The sequence below is a fragment of the Mizuhopecten yessoensis genome, unplaced genomic scaffold (genome assembly GCF_002113885.1).
Source record: "Mizuhopecten yessoensis strain PY_sf001 unplaced genomic scaffold, ASM211388v2 scaffold2671, whole genome shotgun sequence".
In the NCBI taxonomy this organism is placed as follows: Eukaryota; Metazoa; Mollusca; class Bivalvia; order Pectinida; family Pectinidae; genus Mizuhopecten; species Mizuhopecten yessoensis.
The window spans coordinates 719,921-737,268 of NW_018404662.1; the positions used below are offsets into that span (position 1 = coordinate 719,921).

The following is a 17,348-nucleotide window of genomic DNA, read 5'->3' on the forward strand; positions in this document are numbered from 1 at the left end:
TTTAGCAGTTAAGTCTGTATCACTTAGAGGGACCATCCTTTAGTAAACCATCCTGGTTTGGCAACGTTGAAGCTGAATATAGAGAATGTAGATATGGCGTCTGTTTTATACACACAACGTGTTGCACCCTGTGTGGGAGAAAGGTATTGACGTATTATGAATATTTAACATTATGTAACAAAAATCATTGTTTTTTTAAAGCAATGATTCCGTTAAGGATCTAAAAACAGGGAGCTATGGTTCACTAGTAAGACACTCTAACAAGTGAGAAATTTTCTCTAGCAAATTGGAAGGAAGCGGCTTGTATTTTACGTAGGTGACATACTCTCCCTGCGGGAAAAGTTAACACTCGTCTCGAGTGTTTCCAGGAGTAACTGCGATGATAGTTAGAACAAGGCTTTGATTTTTTGTCAATAATCCAAGGACTCAACGTTGGGTACCAAAATGTTATTGAGATCATAGAACTCGTTGCCTCCGCTTGATATCCGTAGCCGTGTCGGTACAAAGTGGCTATTATTTGTTCATGGTGACATTTGTGTGACTGTTTCGTCGTGATACAACTGTTTTGCATCTCGAAAGCTAACTAATAGTCAAAACACAAGCATATGCTTTAACGATATAAACATATATAGTAATGTTTTGTTGTTGTCAGTCTAATGGTGATCTCTAGAATACCTCCAATATCTGGGTTGTAACAACGTATCAGACAAGGCTGGCCACTGTCACACAGACAGCATGGAGGATACGTTGTCGACTATAGCTGCGTATCTCTAGCTAAGAACAGGTATAGTGGACACAATCATTGTGGTATCCAGTCCAAGACTGGTTAATGTTGTAATATAACACATATTATTGCATGATAAAAAGGGCCAACACTATCGTAGAATATGTCGTGATAATTATCATTTTAGTGCATCACCGAATAATCTCTAAGGTGGCCAATATGCAATTTAGCCTCAACTTTTCTTGAGTTCTTCGGGGAACACATGTTTCGCTACGAATGAATAATTGAAAAATTAGGGACAACACATACATGTTGACTACTATAGTCTACTTATTTTGATATTCCAGATTCCTTATAACGGCGACCACGAACCACCAGCGGCGGATGCTTGCCCTAATGCAGCGACATCTCCTGGCAGATGGGACGGTTGATATGGTCGAAAATGATCCATCCTTTTCGTCACTGACTATCATCGGGTCAAATAGCGAAGAGATGACGGAGGACATGTGTGATGTGTCTGTTCTGGCTAAGGACTTCAGGTCAATGACGTGCAAAGTATGTAACTTTTATTGTGTGCTTATTTTCACGAATTGCATAAGAACCCGCGTGTCATATAATGTATGCCTACGTTTCCGAGGTTACCTATTACATTATCGCTGGAATTTATTTTGGTTCTGGTTACACAAAACACTCATTTTGAAATATAAAAAAATCTGTAACGTTATAAAGGGAATAGGTACTATTCCCCTTTTGCTGTATTTCTATAATAAAACATTCTATTGACTTCTTGTACCACTGAGGAGTCTAAAATGGACAACATGGACATAAGGTGCAGTAAATGTTGGTTTATTTGGCTTTCCTCGAAGCCCAATGGACGGAGTCCAATAAGGGAAATATAGGTAAATCTTTAACATCCTAGTCCTTCAGTACAGGTAAAGTGATTTGGTATTTTGGCCTCCTTTGGCAAGGGTGGCCAATTGTTCTATAATCGAAGAGTGTGGCATCGCTTTGGGTAGAGGCGCGGTGGTCGAACAGGAGAAACGAGGCAATTCCTTTAAAATCCTACTTTTTGTGTTCAGGTAAAGTGATTTGAACTAAATACTTTAGAGTATCCTTTAGCACTCAACTTGGTTTAAAGAAAGGATATGACCCCCAGGGAGCATAATGGCTGGGTCCAATAGGGGGGATTGGAATTTAATCGGATCCCCGTGCTGAAGCCACATACACGTTTGATAGGTATGGAGAAACAGACATACATAGTATATGCTACCAGGATTGGCTGTGAGGTCTAGCCTCACCACGATGGATTCAGTCCATGACTCAGATATATCTTTGAAACGGTTGAGATCCCCACCCTATGCTACTTGGATTGCCCCGAGGATTGTTCTCATCCGTGGGGACCTGTGCCTTGAGTTATAACCTGAAACAGGTGGGACCCCCACCCCATAACCATATGTACAATTGCTGGCCATGAAGAAACCATTACACAGACATGCTATCAGGATTAGCTCATCAACCAGTGGCCTGGCCCTGCACCTTGAGACGTATTTGTATTATTGCTCTTAATGAGCATATCTTGCCATTACTTCATTAAAGGGGAATCACGGTGAAGTAACTTTGTTTTTTGTCTTTTTTTCAAATACTACATAAACATATCAAGTGAGACTCCTTATGGAAAATAACGATCGGATTTGGCTTAAATAGATTCATAAAAATGATTAAATCTAAGAAAATCATTGGTATTTCTACCTGTCTGACCAAAGTTTTGTTCAGGGATTTCCCTCTACTAGCGCATACGTATAGCACACCATTTCTTTGTAAAAAAATGACTGGCCGTGTGAAATAAGCGAAAGAAAAGTGTTGTACCGTGTCAGCTACGAAACAAAGTTGCCAAATGGTCAAAAGATAGCGCAAGGAGTACGTTACGGAATCATTATTGCTGGTGGGCAGTATTCAAAGGAGAAAATAACTGCCCTAGCAGTTAGTACGGTGCATGTATTCTTCCGGATAGCCGGTTAAGCTGAAATGGAATCGATAGAAATGCTAGCGCTGTTTATGTTATGAATAAATATCTAAAACTATTAAGCTCGCTAGTATCTTAGTCTGAGTTTGAACACAGATGAACTTAGTTTAATATGTTAATGGGCATTTATCAAAGAGAGTTTACTTTGTGTTTCTATGATTATACAGTGGTTTATGCGAAAGGAAGAGATAAGTGACTGGTTAGTTTGATTTTGCCATGAGGCCCTCCAAGGGATAATTGTTGTGAAGGCCCACGGCGTATTGTCGGGGTCATCAAGATACGTGCGCTATTAAATTTACATAATTTATAATATTACCGGGTTCAGTAAAATAGTATGATTTGATTATATAGCTGAATTAAACGATTATTTTTGGTTTTACGTACAAGATTTAAATTAGTACTAATATGAATACCCGGCCTCCTCTGCCCCGGCAATATATAAAAAAAAAAAAACACCAGAAAGGTTTGTCCCATGGTTGAGGGAAGGTGTTTAGCCCCGTACCATCTGTACAGGTCACAATTGTAAATGTATGACGGGAGAAGGCTGTGATAAATTGTAAAACTTGTGCTCCATCCCTTGTTCAATTTTATTGGCAACAAATATGTTTAAAGCTAAATAAATTTAAATTCTGAATATTGGCAAGCGTGCAATTAACTTCTGATGATGAATAATTACTGTTCAATAAGTTTGAATACGGACTCAGAAATCATATTACTTGGTTTCATAGCGCGGTAAGAAGTTGCAGTTGCCTGACGGCCCCTCTCTGGGGGCCCCTCTGGAAACCGTTTCATCTCGCTCAGACCACTTGTGTTTACTGCCGAGTCAGGTGACTTTATTGGCGCTATTTTTAGCAGGGCTTTCCCGAACAATTCAAGTGGTCAAACTGGACATTTGGAACGGACAATGAATATGGGAATAGCGAGGTAACATAAGTGGAAGTGCAAACAATATATACATTCACTAAAAAAACATATGGCTCTTCACGTGATGTCCCTTTAACTCTCTGGGCCCATTGTTTAATGTAAAAAGGCAATCGATCATCCGCTTGAATCTCCGAGAAAATATTTAATTAGCAAATTAACGTGTAGGCCATCAAAATAAAAAGTGTGAAACGATTGGAAAAAATAAGAAAACATGTTCATTTCATTTCATATCAGTCATATATGTATAATGATGTCCTAGCAAATAGCATATTACAATAGTTACTTCGAAACTATATCATAAAGTGTAGAATATGAAAGTTTGCTTTGCACTTATTCATTTGCACTTTTTCAGGTTGTAGATGATGGATTTTCTATTGAAATCCGCGCAATGAGAATGCCAGTGTCCGGAATCGATTCTCTTACGCTATATATTCCGACCGACAAGGTATAGTAGCAACTTCTGGATTGAATTTATTTTACATATTGACATTATAAGTTTCAAATCTATTTCAATTCATGGTACATAACATTGTATAAAAATTCTTCTGGTTACGATTGAATTGAAATTATTTAAAAAGTTTACAAGAAAAACAAGAATTGCACTTGAAGTAAATATCGAATGTGTACGTATCTAAGGAGCTGATTTATAATACTAATATTTTTTGTATCGATTGTTGTTAAATATTTTAACATTTGTTATTGGTAGGACAATCGAGAGCATGCTTAAATGGATTCTCTTTCAGGTTGTGTTCATACATGTAGTTGAAAATTGGCAGCTTGGAATCCAAAATGAATTCTAAGTCTTTGCTTCAATAATCTGCATGTTCTAGTTGTGTTAGCAGACAAAACATCCAAATCACTTCATCCTCGTCTGCAAACACTATTGTGGCTTTACAAACCTTCCATAATAAGGTCGGTGTTAGGTTTCAGTGTTAAATAAGGTATGACCAGAATCCCGCTAATGTTTCGTATGTGCACAAGTACCTGCATGTAGTTGCTTTATTCATTGTCATGGAGCAGACGAATCAAGGACAGTCGATGCAATATGGCGTTTCATCTCAAGTAGCTTCCTGAATAATATTAGTTATCTCTGGGTTAGGAGGGGTCTACGGGCTCATACGACATAGACACCGTCTGGTCTTTATAGACCCCGAGCAAAAGGCAAGGGGTCTATAAAGACCAAAGGGGTCTATGAGCCCGTAGACCCCTCCTAACCAAGATATAACGAATTTGTCACCCTGACAATCTGTTATTACATTTTTTCCGGCAAAAATTTAAGTCACTTTGTGAGAATGAGTTGTACTTCTCTGCTACCAAAATAGCCCCTAGACCTACTGTACCGGACATCTTTTGTCGGAATAGTTGTCGGCAATATTTCGGACAAAACCATCTTTACAATCAGCACCCTAGCGGCCACCTCATTGCCTGTTTCGTTGAATTTGCTGTCGTTTTAGATTGCTTGTAAGCGATTTCATCCTGTCAATGATTTGCAAACCTCCAACGCTTGTGTGTGTCGGACGCCATCTTTGTTGTTATGAAGAGATATTCTAGCTTGAGTTATCTCCCCTCGCACGTGCTTTTATAGACCCCGGCAGATCGGGGTTTTTATAAATATAGATCCCGGCAAGTTATCCAATCAGAAAGAGTGTTTCAAATCAGAACGGTGACAAACATTCTTGACCAGTCGTGTAAGTTTATTTTATAATGTTTGTATCAGTACTGGATTTATGCAGAGTCAGTACAGTATCAGGCCTGTGCATAGATACACAGTATTATATGTACAAACTGTTTGATATACCCGTGGTCACTTTCGTGACGAATAGTTACAAGACATGTTACTGAGGAAAGGCATCGGGATATCCACACTCGTTCTCAACAACTTCAGACGGTTGTCATCAGCTAGTTTTTCTTGTTCAGCTTCACGACATGCATCATCTCTCAGTGATAGGGAAGTGACTAGGCACGTCCCGTCCAGTACTCGGGTGGTCATCTGTGGAGGGGGCGTTCTCGGAACGTCAGTAGCCTATCATCTAGCGGAAAGGGGCTGGCACGATGTAGTCCTGCTCGAACAGGGCAGGTATGTATACAGATGTCTTACATGAACAACGTCAAGGCACTCAAACATATAAAACTACTTTGTAAATATGGATCTATATTGGTTTGTTTTAATCCTAAGTCAGATTTCAGTTGTAGCGGAAATAATCAATAGAAATGTATACACATGATCAGTTCATACAATCTGTTTAACATCTCGCCCAAGCAGTTGTACTACAGCCTATTACTAAACACGCTTGTTGTTGGATAACAACATATGGTAATAATATAATATCAACTTCAATTATATCACAAAAAGTACGGAAAGACTATGACATGGTGGTATTCACCACCTTTGGGTCATGATAAATATCGACCCAAAGGGTAGGATTATTAAAGTTCTTCTGGCCGAGGTTGCCGAGGGTCAAACATTTCAGAACAATACCCCAAGATTGAGCGTTTTTCTGTCTTATTTCCAAAATGGAAAATAGTTATTTTTCTACAACCTCAAATACAAGTGGTGATTGGATGACACACACGCGTTGATCGTATGGTTTTCTGTGCTTTTCTGTTGTTGATATGAATCTGTGCATTGCTTATGTGACGTCATACAATTGTAATGTTTTGGGAATCAGCTTGTCTTTATTTTAGGGGAGGTAATAACATCTCTTATTGACTAGAAATGCTGATTTCTCTGTCTCATGGGACAATTTACTTATCTTGCATTCAAACACTAGACCCGGCACTATACACAGGAAACAGCTCGGTTTAACGGCTTTTCAATCCACAGCAACAATATTGAAATATCTGTTATTACATGGTATTGAACTGATATTGTGAGATTTGCGCAGCAAAAACAACCCAAAACAAATACCTAAAACTAAATATACCTAAAACTAAATATATATATATATATATATATATATATATGAATTCAATTAATCAAACAATAAGTATGTATTTTGTGATCAGTCTGACGTGCGGTACGACATGGCATTCTGCCGGCCTGATAGGACAGCTGGGGAAAGACGACATAGAGGGGTGTAAACTGATTGGATACGGTCTACAGCTGTATAAGGACTTGGAGAGGAGCCACGGCATAGGTGAGAATGGGAACCACATGTGGTACAATTCTTTACAACAACTTTTATGAGATTTCAATGTTACTTCGTATTAAATATAGGTGTTTTTCTTTTGTTAGTCTGAAAGATGTTGGTCATGTAAATTGTTCCTACATATTAGTGTATATTATTTCAAGGTACAATAAAATTTGATAAACGGCTCATTATAAAAACAGATTCTGGAATAACGATTTTAGGATCTATAACACGTGTACTCCGAAAATATGTCTATTCTAAAAAGACTCATTAGTCCCGGGTATATACGGTTAAAAATGTTACGATTTACACTAGATACTAATAACATCTATAATACTTGTATATAACAGGTTGGAAACAGTGTGGAAGTTTACTTCTAGCTCAGACCAAGGACAGACTCGTCACCGTTGAGAGGAAACATTCACTAGCCAAGTACGACATTCCCTTAGGATATCCATTGTGTAGACCTGATATATTTGATATAATAATGACAAGATCTGGAATATATTAATACACCTTTAAGTACGATCCTGTTTTCTACATGTATTAAACATGTTTTGAATTCAAATATATTTGGAAATATGATTTTTAAACGACAATCCTGTATATTTTTACATGTAATATATGCTATACATTCAAATATAAAAACGACTTTCCTGTTTAGGAATATACTTCAGATAAAAGCTTCATACCTCAGGTTCAAGTTTCATATTAAATCACTATTAGTGTTTTGAAAAAACGTCATTTTTGTGAGGTAAAATATGGGACTCGTAAATTAACTGATGGATTATATGAAAGGTAATTCAGGATGGATACATCGGAAACATTCTATGCTTAAACAATAAGAGGTCATGCTTATATTTATCACAGGTATAATGTGTGAAGTATTTCACAATACATGTATATCCCTAATGGGTATGGCTTTAACGCAATAATATGGATTTTTGTGAGGTAGCATATATATATGATATATGGGATTTTACCGTCTATTTTACTTTTTGACCCATATATATATATATATATATTAAACGACAATCCTGTATATTTTTACATGTGATATATGCTATATTACTTCATTGACCCATATATATATATATATCTATAAAGATATTTATGAAACCTGAAGAGCCCTGTGAAGGGTGAAAGCAGCTAGTTTTTTAGTCGGTCGTTCATTTTATTTTTTCTATATATATATAACTCTGATACAAGTCACAGTAATAGTGTACAAAGAATCATTTATCTTTAACCCTATAAAACATCACAGGCTGAATGCTCCAGCAAGCATATACTCATAAAACTAATTCAGTGAGTCTTACACTCATCTCTCCAACATAAATCACAGGTAAAATATGTAATGGAGAATTTAGCCACATTTCTATCTGAGGAAAATGCATATCTGTCTCCCTGACCTTTAAATAAATTCGTTTATGTATGATGAAAATAACCAGACATTATCAATATCTATAAACATAATTTGATTACCTAAGATCACTATTAGCTTTTTTGCCCATGTTAACATTTCCCCGTATATTATCATTATAACCGAATCCCAAATGCACTTCACGAATATATAAAATCGTTAAACGTCAATATATGTATTAAATCAACTATTAATAGTGTGCGCTAAAATATTTGTCTAGCATGCCCACACGTGTGCCATAAATTCTACTGTATGTAACCGTTTTAACTTTGTACAATCCAAAGGGTTATTGGTGTAGAATCTCACCTGGTTACTCCATCGGAAATCAGCGACTTGTGTCCATGGATAAAAACATCAGATCTTCAGGTAAATACTGCAAACCAGACAACGAAAATTGGCGATGTGTTCATTTCAGAGTTAAATCGTAAAGAGAGTCGATAATAAATTAAATAATTCGTAAACACTTGCTATGGCATTGTTCCGTTTCGTGAATTCAAATGCCCAGGAATGTGTCGTTCAAAAAGCGAATATTTTCATTTACATACCATAAAATTTATTGATTTGACAGGGAGGTCTTTGGATTCCGGGAGACGGCGTGGTGGCTCCAAACGACCTGGTATACGCATACAACAATGTGGCTAAATCCAAAGGTATGCTGACACATTATTTACTGCATATGCATTTATTAAAGTGGTACTGTTATTTACATCGGCCATAACAGTACTCCAAAGTGTGAGAAAGCTAGTACCTCAACCTAGTAGGTCGAACATAAGCCGTGACTCTGAAGTATGAGAAAGTGTTTAAGTTGACCATAGTGTGGAGTTCTGTAACTACTACACATGTGTTCGTCTATCTATCATGGACTCAAAAGTATCAGAACGCTAGCACTTCGTCCAAGCGTGTACGTTAACCAAATCATGTTTTTCCAGTACGAGAACGATAGTACGTCGACCGTATCACGGGACTCTGAAGTATGACTACTCTGATATAAATAGGTTTGTCAAATTATGTAAAGAGCAGTTTGGAGAAGGGGATAATGAACTATTTTTAATATCATATTGCGGAGTGTTAATCAACCTAAGATGGTAAGAAAATGAATGAAAACAAACACACAAGAACAAAGACTGAGCCCAAAATCCGATGCAAAACATGCAGAAAATGGAGAGATTTAAAAACAAATGAAACTATTTGAATGGTAGGGATAAAAAAACAAGAGAATACCGAAAATCAACAAAATTGTACTTCGAACTCAAATCGATAAACACAGGGTGAAATATGAACAAGAAAAGAGTTTATAAAACAATGCAAAAAAACAAAGAGAGTATGACCAGGTGTTCCGCAAAGGAAAGCGTCAAATCCTATTAATGTCACGTCCCCAAAGCGAGAACCATGTCAGTGACGACAAAAATTCTAGGCACATTAATGAACATAATCAAAACATCGACCTTCAGATAACATAAGGAAGAAGGATATTTCCAAGAGAGATCAAAATGGCCACCATAAAACTTGACAATTGTCTTCATTAGGATTTAAAGCACATTAAGAACTGTCCACGACACCCACAGTCTTATCCATTAAATGATGCTTATCAAGAACGATAAAAACAATAAATGAATATTTCATCATGATAGAATCTGAATTCGGTACTTGGAAATCAAGTTATGAACATTCTCCTCAGTGTAGATTGAGCTTTCATTGTAAAAAAAAACCTTGTGAATATGTATTTTAAGGGGATAGTGACTTATATTAATATTGCTTGTACACAGGGATCCAGGTGATGGAGGGAGTAAAGGTGGAGGATGTTCTCTCTACGGACGGCAAGGTGACAGGGGTACAGACATCGCACGGTCATATTCAGTGTGAATACTTTGTTAGCTGCTCTGGGCAGGTAAGTAAATTAGGTGTTCAGCGCAAAAACACGTTTATTAGGATAGGTTTACATGTACCCGGTAGAGTGTGTATTAAGTTAACGTTGGAGAATGAATCTTCATAAAAGAAATGATTCCAATCAATTTCTTGATAACTGCAATTGATACTGCTAAGATATAGTAAAACTCATCAAATTGTCTCTCTAGCACTAAGTATAAAATGGTTTTTTTCAATTTCCAAAAGTATCAAATTGACAATAACACCTTGTTTTGGGTAGATATTCAAACTTGATATGTTTTTATCGTCTGATTCGTTAAATGAAACATCTTATCTATGAGATAGCACATTCGTATTCTTATTAAGAATAAATCATCTATAAGATAGTATGCATTATCTATATGACACAGTGGGCGCGCCACCTCGGGGCGAGGTCGACTCCTTCGGTCCAGGTGCCTCTCCACTCCAATGAGCATTTCTATATCGTGTCATCAGCTATCCCGAACATGGATCCAATGATGCCAGGTACAAAACATAAGGAAAACAAGATACCGTCCGCCTACACAGAAACATATATTTCTTTTGGGATTATGTTAGCGTAAGATTGATAAAATCACAATTGCAACAACTTATACTCTTGTAAATATAGTGAGTTGCAATATCGACTACCCCCAAGAGGTACAGGCAGTCCACCTTCTGGCGTGCTTTGTGCTTTGAAGTCAACCGAGTCAATCATGGCATTACTCGGGATATTGGAGAATATAAAAAAACATCCTAAAAATCTATTCCATAATGATGGGGATTAGTTAATTTAAAATAAAGTACGCAGAATGATAATAAACTTAATGTATAGTACGGTGAAAGATAATAAGCTTAAATTATAATATTGTGAAAGTTAATCAACTTAATCTAATGTCTACATAAACGTTATGGTAAGGGTTACCTACAGTAACAATGGGAAGGAATATCTACATTAACAAAATGGAAAGTTTTCTATTCTCACAATAACATTATGGATAAGAGTATTTATTGTAACGAAATTGGAAGGAATATTTACAGTAGTAAATGGGGAAAATGACTGTTGTAGTTGTAACACGCACACACAACGATCAGTAAACGTACATCGCATGAACACGTAATCGTTAATGATGTCTTTCTATAGATCTGTATAATACTTGACTTCTGTGGTTACACAGTGATAAGGGACTATGATGGGTCTATCTACGCTCGAGAGTGGAGTGGGGGTCTACTTGCTGGAGGATTCGAACTTGAAGGAAAACCAACCTTCTCCTTTGGTGTGCCAGATAAATTTGAATTCCAGCTCCTTGCCTCAGATTGGGACCACTTTCGTAAGTATAATGAAAAGAAGTGTTTCAAAAACGCTTATTAATCTCATAATATTAGCATTCTAAAACGATAGAGGTTGCACACAACATTGCATGGCGAAGATTTGTTAATACCATGTTATTATTAGTATCAACTCCAAGTATGAATTAAAATGTATACGTTTTTCCTTCTGGGGCGGACTTTTTAGACATAGATTTAACGTTATTCTGGTCAAAAGGTCACGATGCAATCTAGCTAAACCGATGTTATTTCCTTCTGTTATTCTTTTTTAGTGTTTCTAAATAATGGTAATTCGGCTAACAACCAGCCTGTCATTGTTAACAGTTGTAGTGTTCTTCCTTCTACAACGCATGGTTTTGGTTAAGAGGTCCTGACGGACCAAATTTTAAATATTTTTTATTTCATTTTGTGAGAGTCCTTATCTCCCCTTTTTCAGAGGTCATGATGGAACCCATTCTCAACAGATTCCCAGCTATGGAAACGGCTGAAGTGCGGACACTAGTCAACGGTCCGGAGAGTTTTACACCGGACGGGAACTGGGTTCTAGGAGAATCAGCAGAGGTCTGCTTCATTTGTTATAGAATGTTCTGTTTTGCGAAAAATTGTTCCTAATTCTTAAATATAAGAATAATATACCGGCATTTTTTTCGGGGCGGAAGCTTAATTGGTCTCTTTTGTGTAACATAATGGTTAGTATATACATGTATTAAAATGACGAATATGGATGCATCTCCTGCCGACATAATAACTCATAGTATACTTTCAGTACAACATATTTAACATTTATCATATTTTATATTAAAAAAAAAGTTGGATAGAATCTGACAGGTCATCATAGCGAGTGCTGTCCAAAAGATTGCATTTGTTTTATGTTTTGAAGGTGAGAAACTACTATATAGCCGCCGGTATGAACGGTTTGGGAGTGGTGGGGTCTGCCGGAATCGGTAAATATATAACGGAGAGTATAGTGGACGGTGCCCCGGGCTCCAGTCTAGACGCTCACCATATCCTGAGATTCAACAAGGTCCATGGGAACAGACGTTTCTTGTTTGAACGCGTGAAGGAGGTTATAGGTTTGACTTGTTTCAATATTCTTGAAGTACAGTATCAAATTAAAAATAAAAACATTTTAAAGTTTTGATATCTCCTCATTCATTCAATTATGACTCATTTCATAATAAAACGGATTTACATTTTAATGTAACAATTATGTCCCTCAGAGGTCGAGACAACCAAATACATCGTTTGGGAAATGTGTGTGGCCATAACAATAAACAACATGGTAAAAGGCGGTAAGAGTTTAAAGATAAAAGGGTAGAAATTTAAAGACAAAGAGATTCAGAGTGTTCAGAGCAAATCAATTATTACGTCCACTTAAATCAGACACGAGTCTGCAGTTATTCTTCTCGTGAGACCAAACCATGAAATACTCGTCTGCAAAATCTGTTAACAGGTCATGTAGTTAGGACAAAGTTTGCAACGTTTTAAAATGCTATCCTTGCTCAGTTTTACATGTGTTTCATTTGCTGCTTAAGGTGCCTACAAACTACGCTATCCGTACACTCATTGGACAAAAGGGAGGAAGCTAAAAACATCCCCCATACACTCTGTGCTGGAGAGAGCAGGGGCCTGCTTCGGGGATCTACAGGGATACGAGAGGCCTTTGTACTTCAGAGAAACCAAAGGTAGATTGTAGATGATTTGTATATTAATAACGAAGTATTAGGGAGGCTAATCCAGATTTTGGGTAATAATGTCCCTGTCTTTAAACATACGAATAAAAATCTATAAAAATATTTCGAAATAACTATACAAAACGAGTTAATGTAATATTTTGAAAAATTAACGGTAATTTGGTGTGAAATGATATAAAATGATGGACACGGATTATTTCGCAGGTGAGCCTTCCGATCCGTATCACCTAGAGGGACCATCCTTCAGTAAGCCATCATGGTTTGACAACGTTGAAGCTGAATATAGAGCATGCAAAGATGGCGTCTGTCTTATAGACACATCGTGTTTCACCATGTGTGAGGTTAAGGTATTGATGTATTATGTATATTAACTACGTTTATTTAGTCGAGCACTTAGTAACATATGTTACCACCAAGTCATGATACAGTTAACTATTTTAATAATAATAATAATATACAAAATGTATATAGCGCCCTATGGATAATAGTAATAGTTATAATTGTGAAACAAAAACAAAGGCTTACTATCACTTCTATACATTTAAGCAAGCAATGTGCACATAATTGAACATATAAAGGGTGGTATTTACATGACGTCTCTGTAGAGACCCTAAAATTAGACTCGGTATGATAAAACTACCACCTGTTGGTGACTCTAGACATCTATGAAATCGACCCAAGCAAATAGATGTTCAAAACAGATTTCTATGTTAACGTTTTGTCGTTATCAGTCTGACGGTGGTGAGGCTCTAGAGTACCTCCAATATCTGTGTTGTAACGACGTATCAGGCCAGGCTGGTCACGCCACAAGGACAGGAATGCTGAACCAACAAGGTGGATACGTTGTCGACTGTAGCGTCGTCTCTCTAGCTCACAACAGGTATAATGTAAGATCTTTAGTATTCTAAACATATTCTGTTTCGGACACCATTAGTGTGGAATTAAGTCCAAGACTGATTGATAAAATAATCAAATCAACACAAATGATTGCATGAAAATACGGACGAACCCCAGCCTAGAATGTTTTGTTGGTGGTTATTCTCCCGACAGTGTATGACTAAGCTATTACCTAAGGTGGCCAACATGCACTTAGACGTCAGTTTTTCTCGGGTTTTAGAGGAAATATTCGTTTCGATACAAACAAAGAATTTAAAATGGCGACTACAGTTGTCTATTCATTTTGATAATTCAGATTCCTTATAACAGCGACCACGAACCACAAGCGGCGGATGCTGGCCTGGATGAAGCGCCATCTCCCGCCGGACGGAACGGTTGATTTGATCGAAAATGATTCGTCCTTTTCGTCACTGACTGTCATCGGGCCAAATAGCGAAGCGTTGATGGAGGACATGTGTGACGTGTCTGTGCTGGCTAAGGACTTCCGGTCAATGACCTGCAAAGTATGCTGCTTTTTTACAAGCTAAGTTTCACGAACTCCATGAAATCACGTGTCCTATAATCTATGTTTAGTCACAAAGTGTGGCCGTAACGTTGCTGCTGGAATATATTCTGGCATCATTTAAAAAGACTACTTTGAAATTAAAAACAAATCTGTAACGTAATGATTTTAAAGGCACCATTCCCCGTTTCATTTCTACAATTGGCGTAGTAAATCTGTACTTTGTTCTTTAGTTAGTTTATCTAAATATGTTCTTATCAAAGTGCAATCGACTATCGACTCGAATCTCCGAGAAAATATCTACGTAGGAAATTACAACTTACCTACAGTATCAACGAAAGGCAAACAACATTTACTGTGTGAAACGGCTGAAAATAGCAATAGATAGCACGATCATCACATTATATTTAGTAATGTATGTATAATGATTCAAGGCAGAAAACATGATATAATTAGTATGTCGGCGGGATTATTACTAACATTATGAGATGTACAATATAAAATCTCGCTTTACATTGTTTCATTTTTAGGTTGTAGATGTTGGATTTTCTAGCGGAATTCGTGCCATGAGAATACCAGTGAGCGGAATCGATTCTTTCACGCTACATATTCCGACAGAGGTAAAAACGTCTTGTCTGAGTATATGATACAAAAATCATATCCTTAGATCAGATCATACATTTAGATTCACGGTACATGACATATCATAAACATTTATGAATATGCCTGATTGGTGTTGCGATTAGTGAAAAGGTACACAGGAACTACCTTAGAATGATATCGTTGAGAGGATATTGGGTAATCGCATCCCCTTCTTTAATGAACTGCTAATACTTTTCCATGTCAACGTATATTGTTCATTATGTAAAATAATTTTACGGAAACGTCAACAAATGAAACCAATGTTTAAACATTCTTGTTAAACCACGTTTTCTATTAATATTTACGAATTTCAGAACACGCTGCACATTTATGAGGCGTTGAAGGAGGCAGGAATAAAACATGGTATTAAGGATGGAGGTCATTATGTCCTTAAACATCTTCGTCTTGAGAATAAAATCGCTTCTCAGGAGGATGACATTTCATCATTGACAACGCCGTTGGAATGTGGAAAGGTTGCCATTGTCAGTTTTGAGGTATATTTTGATTTGAGAATAAGCGCGTACGTTGTCACGTTGGTTAGAATTTTCCATGATTTAACATATACAGTCAACCGCTGTTATTATAAGTAACTTAGATTGGTATGAAGACAGACATATAAGGCACCATTTTAATTTTAAAATGTATATTGCCTTTTTCATCGTTCTTACAATGTGCTTGTAGTGTCTTCTATACAAATTACGTTTTACGTTTTCTTTTGATATTTTTTTTTTACATTTTACAGCGGATGTTTTTATCATATACTATCAAATATCCATATACTATCAAATATCGAAAAAAAAATACACTGTTTCTAATAATCTGATATATACCATTATCGGTTTTTTTTTACATATTAGAACTTATTTTACATTTCAGAAAACTAGTTCATTCCTCGGCAAAGAGGCACTGAAACAGCAGAAAAGGAATGGGATAAGCAGTCGTATTGTCCATTTGACATTAAATGACTTTAACATTGACTGTGACACTTGGCCGAGGGGTGGCGAACCCGTATACCGGAATGGTCAGTGTGTAGGGTCAACGTCTTCGTGCGGGTTCAACTTTGACCATAGAAAGTTAAATTGTTTAGGTTACGTAAATGTCGATTCAACACAAAATGCTGGACATAATTACATTTACGAACTCGCCATCGGTACAAAAAAGTACAACATTGATGTGAAAGTGTAACTCAAATATCAGTGGTGCGGAAAGCAAATCAAACAAACATGGCCAGAGAGCTTAACTCTATACTTTAGTTCAAAAACTTGTAAGGTGACATGGAACAATGCGATGATAAGTGGAATTTACCGCCCTTTTATTCTCGAAACCAATGACAGCTACATGTATACATATCACGTGTTTAAATGGGTCCATATTTCAATTCGATATTATCTTGATAATCATTATAATTTATGCTTAAATATGTATGTAGCTTACGAAAAATATGTGTTTAATTATAGTAGTAAAATGGAGAGTCGACTGTGGATCAAATTATTTTTACTTTTTTCGAGGAAATCATTTCTAAATAAAAGTTCGTAATAAAACTTGTTCATTATTTAATAAGACACACATAATTCTACCGGCACATAAAGATATTACAAGAACACTGGGCGCATACTTACATACTTGTATACATCGTACAAATATACAAATGCAATATGACATGTTTTTCTTCCTTTAAAAAGGTTTTATACGTCATTAAAATAATATAGACAGACATTAATAAAAACAACCGATATGATATCACATGCAAACTTTTAGAAATGTTGGCATTTCCATTCTGTCAACCTTAAATGCTGTACTGGTCTATACCGGCAAATATTTAGAACAAAATTTATAATATATAATATTACTGTTTAGAGAACGTAACACCAATGTTTGTCAGCACTCTAGCGGCTTCAATCCTTGAGGGATTTTGATCAAACTTTATACAATTACATAGAACCATACTATCTCGGACAATTTCGAGTTTCTGGGTTGTTATATCAAGGTCAAGGTCACCGATACTATTATTAGAAAATCCTTGTCAGCGCTCTAGCGGCTTCAATCCTTGAGGGATTTTTATCAAACTTCATACAATTACATAGAACCATAATATCTCGGACAATTTCGAGTTTCTGGGTTGTTATATCAAGGTCAAGGTCACCGATACTATTATTAGAAAATCCTTGTCAGCGCTCT

General features: G+C 36.6%; 1 protein-coding gene across 2 annotated transcripts; it reads left to right on the forward strand.

Moving 5' to 3' along the window:
- Positions 1–5,344: 5,344 nt before the first annotated feature.
- On the forward strand, positions 5,345–16,701 carry LOC110446249 (pyruvate dehydrogenase phosphatase regulatory subunit, mitochondrial-like). Of its 2 annotated transcripts, XM_021491293.1 has the most exons (17): positions 5,345–5,748; positions 6,678–6,808; positions 7,153–7,234; positions 8,507–8,588; positions 8,791–8,872; positions 9,989–10,110; positions 10,499–10,613; positions 11,285–11,437; positions 11,872–11,996; positions 12,316–12,508; positions 12,971–13,120; positions 13,334–13,476; positions 13,861–14,009; positions 14,322–14,529; positions 15,059–15,148; positions 15,485–15,664; positions 16,047–16,701. In XM_021491293.1, the coding sequence occupies exons 1-17, from the start codon at positions 5,504–5,506 to the stop codon at positions 16,353–16,355; spliced, it is 2,559 nt and encodes an 852-aa protein (XP_021346968.1). In that variant the 5' UTR covers positions 5,345–5,503; the 3' UTR covers positions 16,356–16,701. The 2 variants fall into 2 exon arrangements, with proteins under 2 accessions (XP_021346968.1, XP_021346969.1); XM_021491294.1 differs by lacking the exons at positions 15,059–15,148; positions 15,485–15,664; positions 16,047–16,701 and having other exon boundaries at positions 14,336–14,507.
- Positions 16,702–17,348: the final 647 nt, after the last annotated feature.

What these genes read in the sequence shown, in the direction of transcription:
- LOC110446249 (XM_021491293.1), top strand. Translation starts at nt 5,504, where the DNA reads ATGTTACTGAGGAAAGGCATCGGGATATCCACACTCGTTCTCAACAAC. An exon ending in GTACTTCAGAGAAACCAAAG is followed by an intron (nt 13,121 to 13,333) that starts GTAGATTGTAGA and finishes ATTATTTCGCAG; the next exon opens with GTGAGCCTTCCGATCCGTAT. An exon ending in GTCTCTCTAGCTCACAACAG is followed by an intron (nt 14,010 to 14,321) that starts GTATAATGTAAG and finishes TTGATAATTCAG; the next exon opens with ATTCCTTATAACAGCGACCA.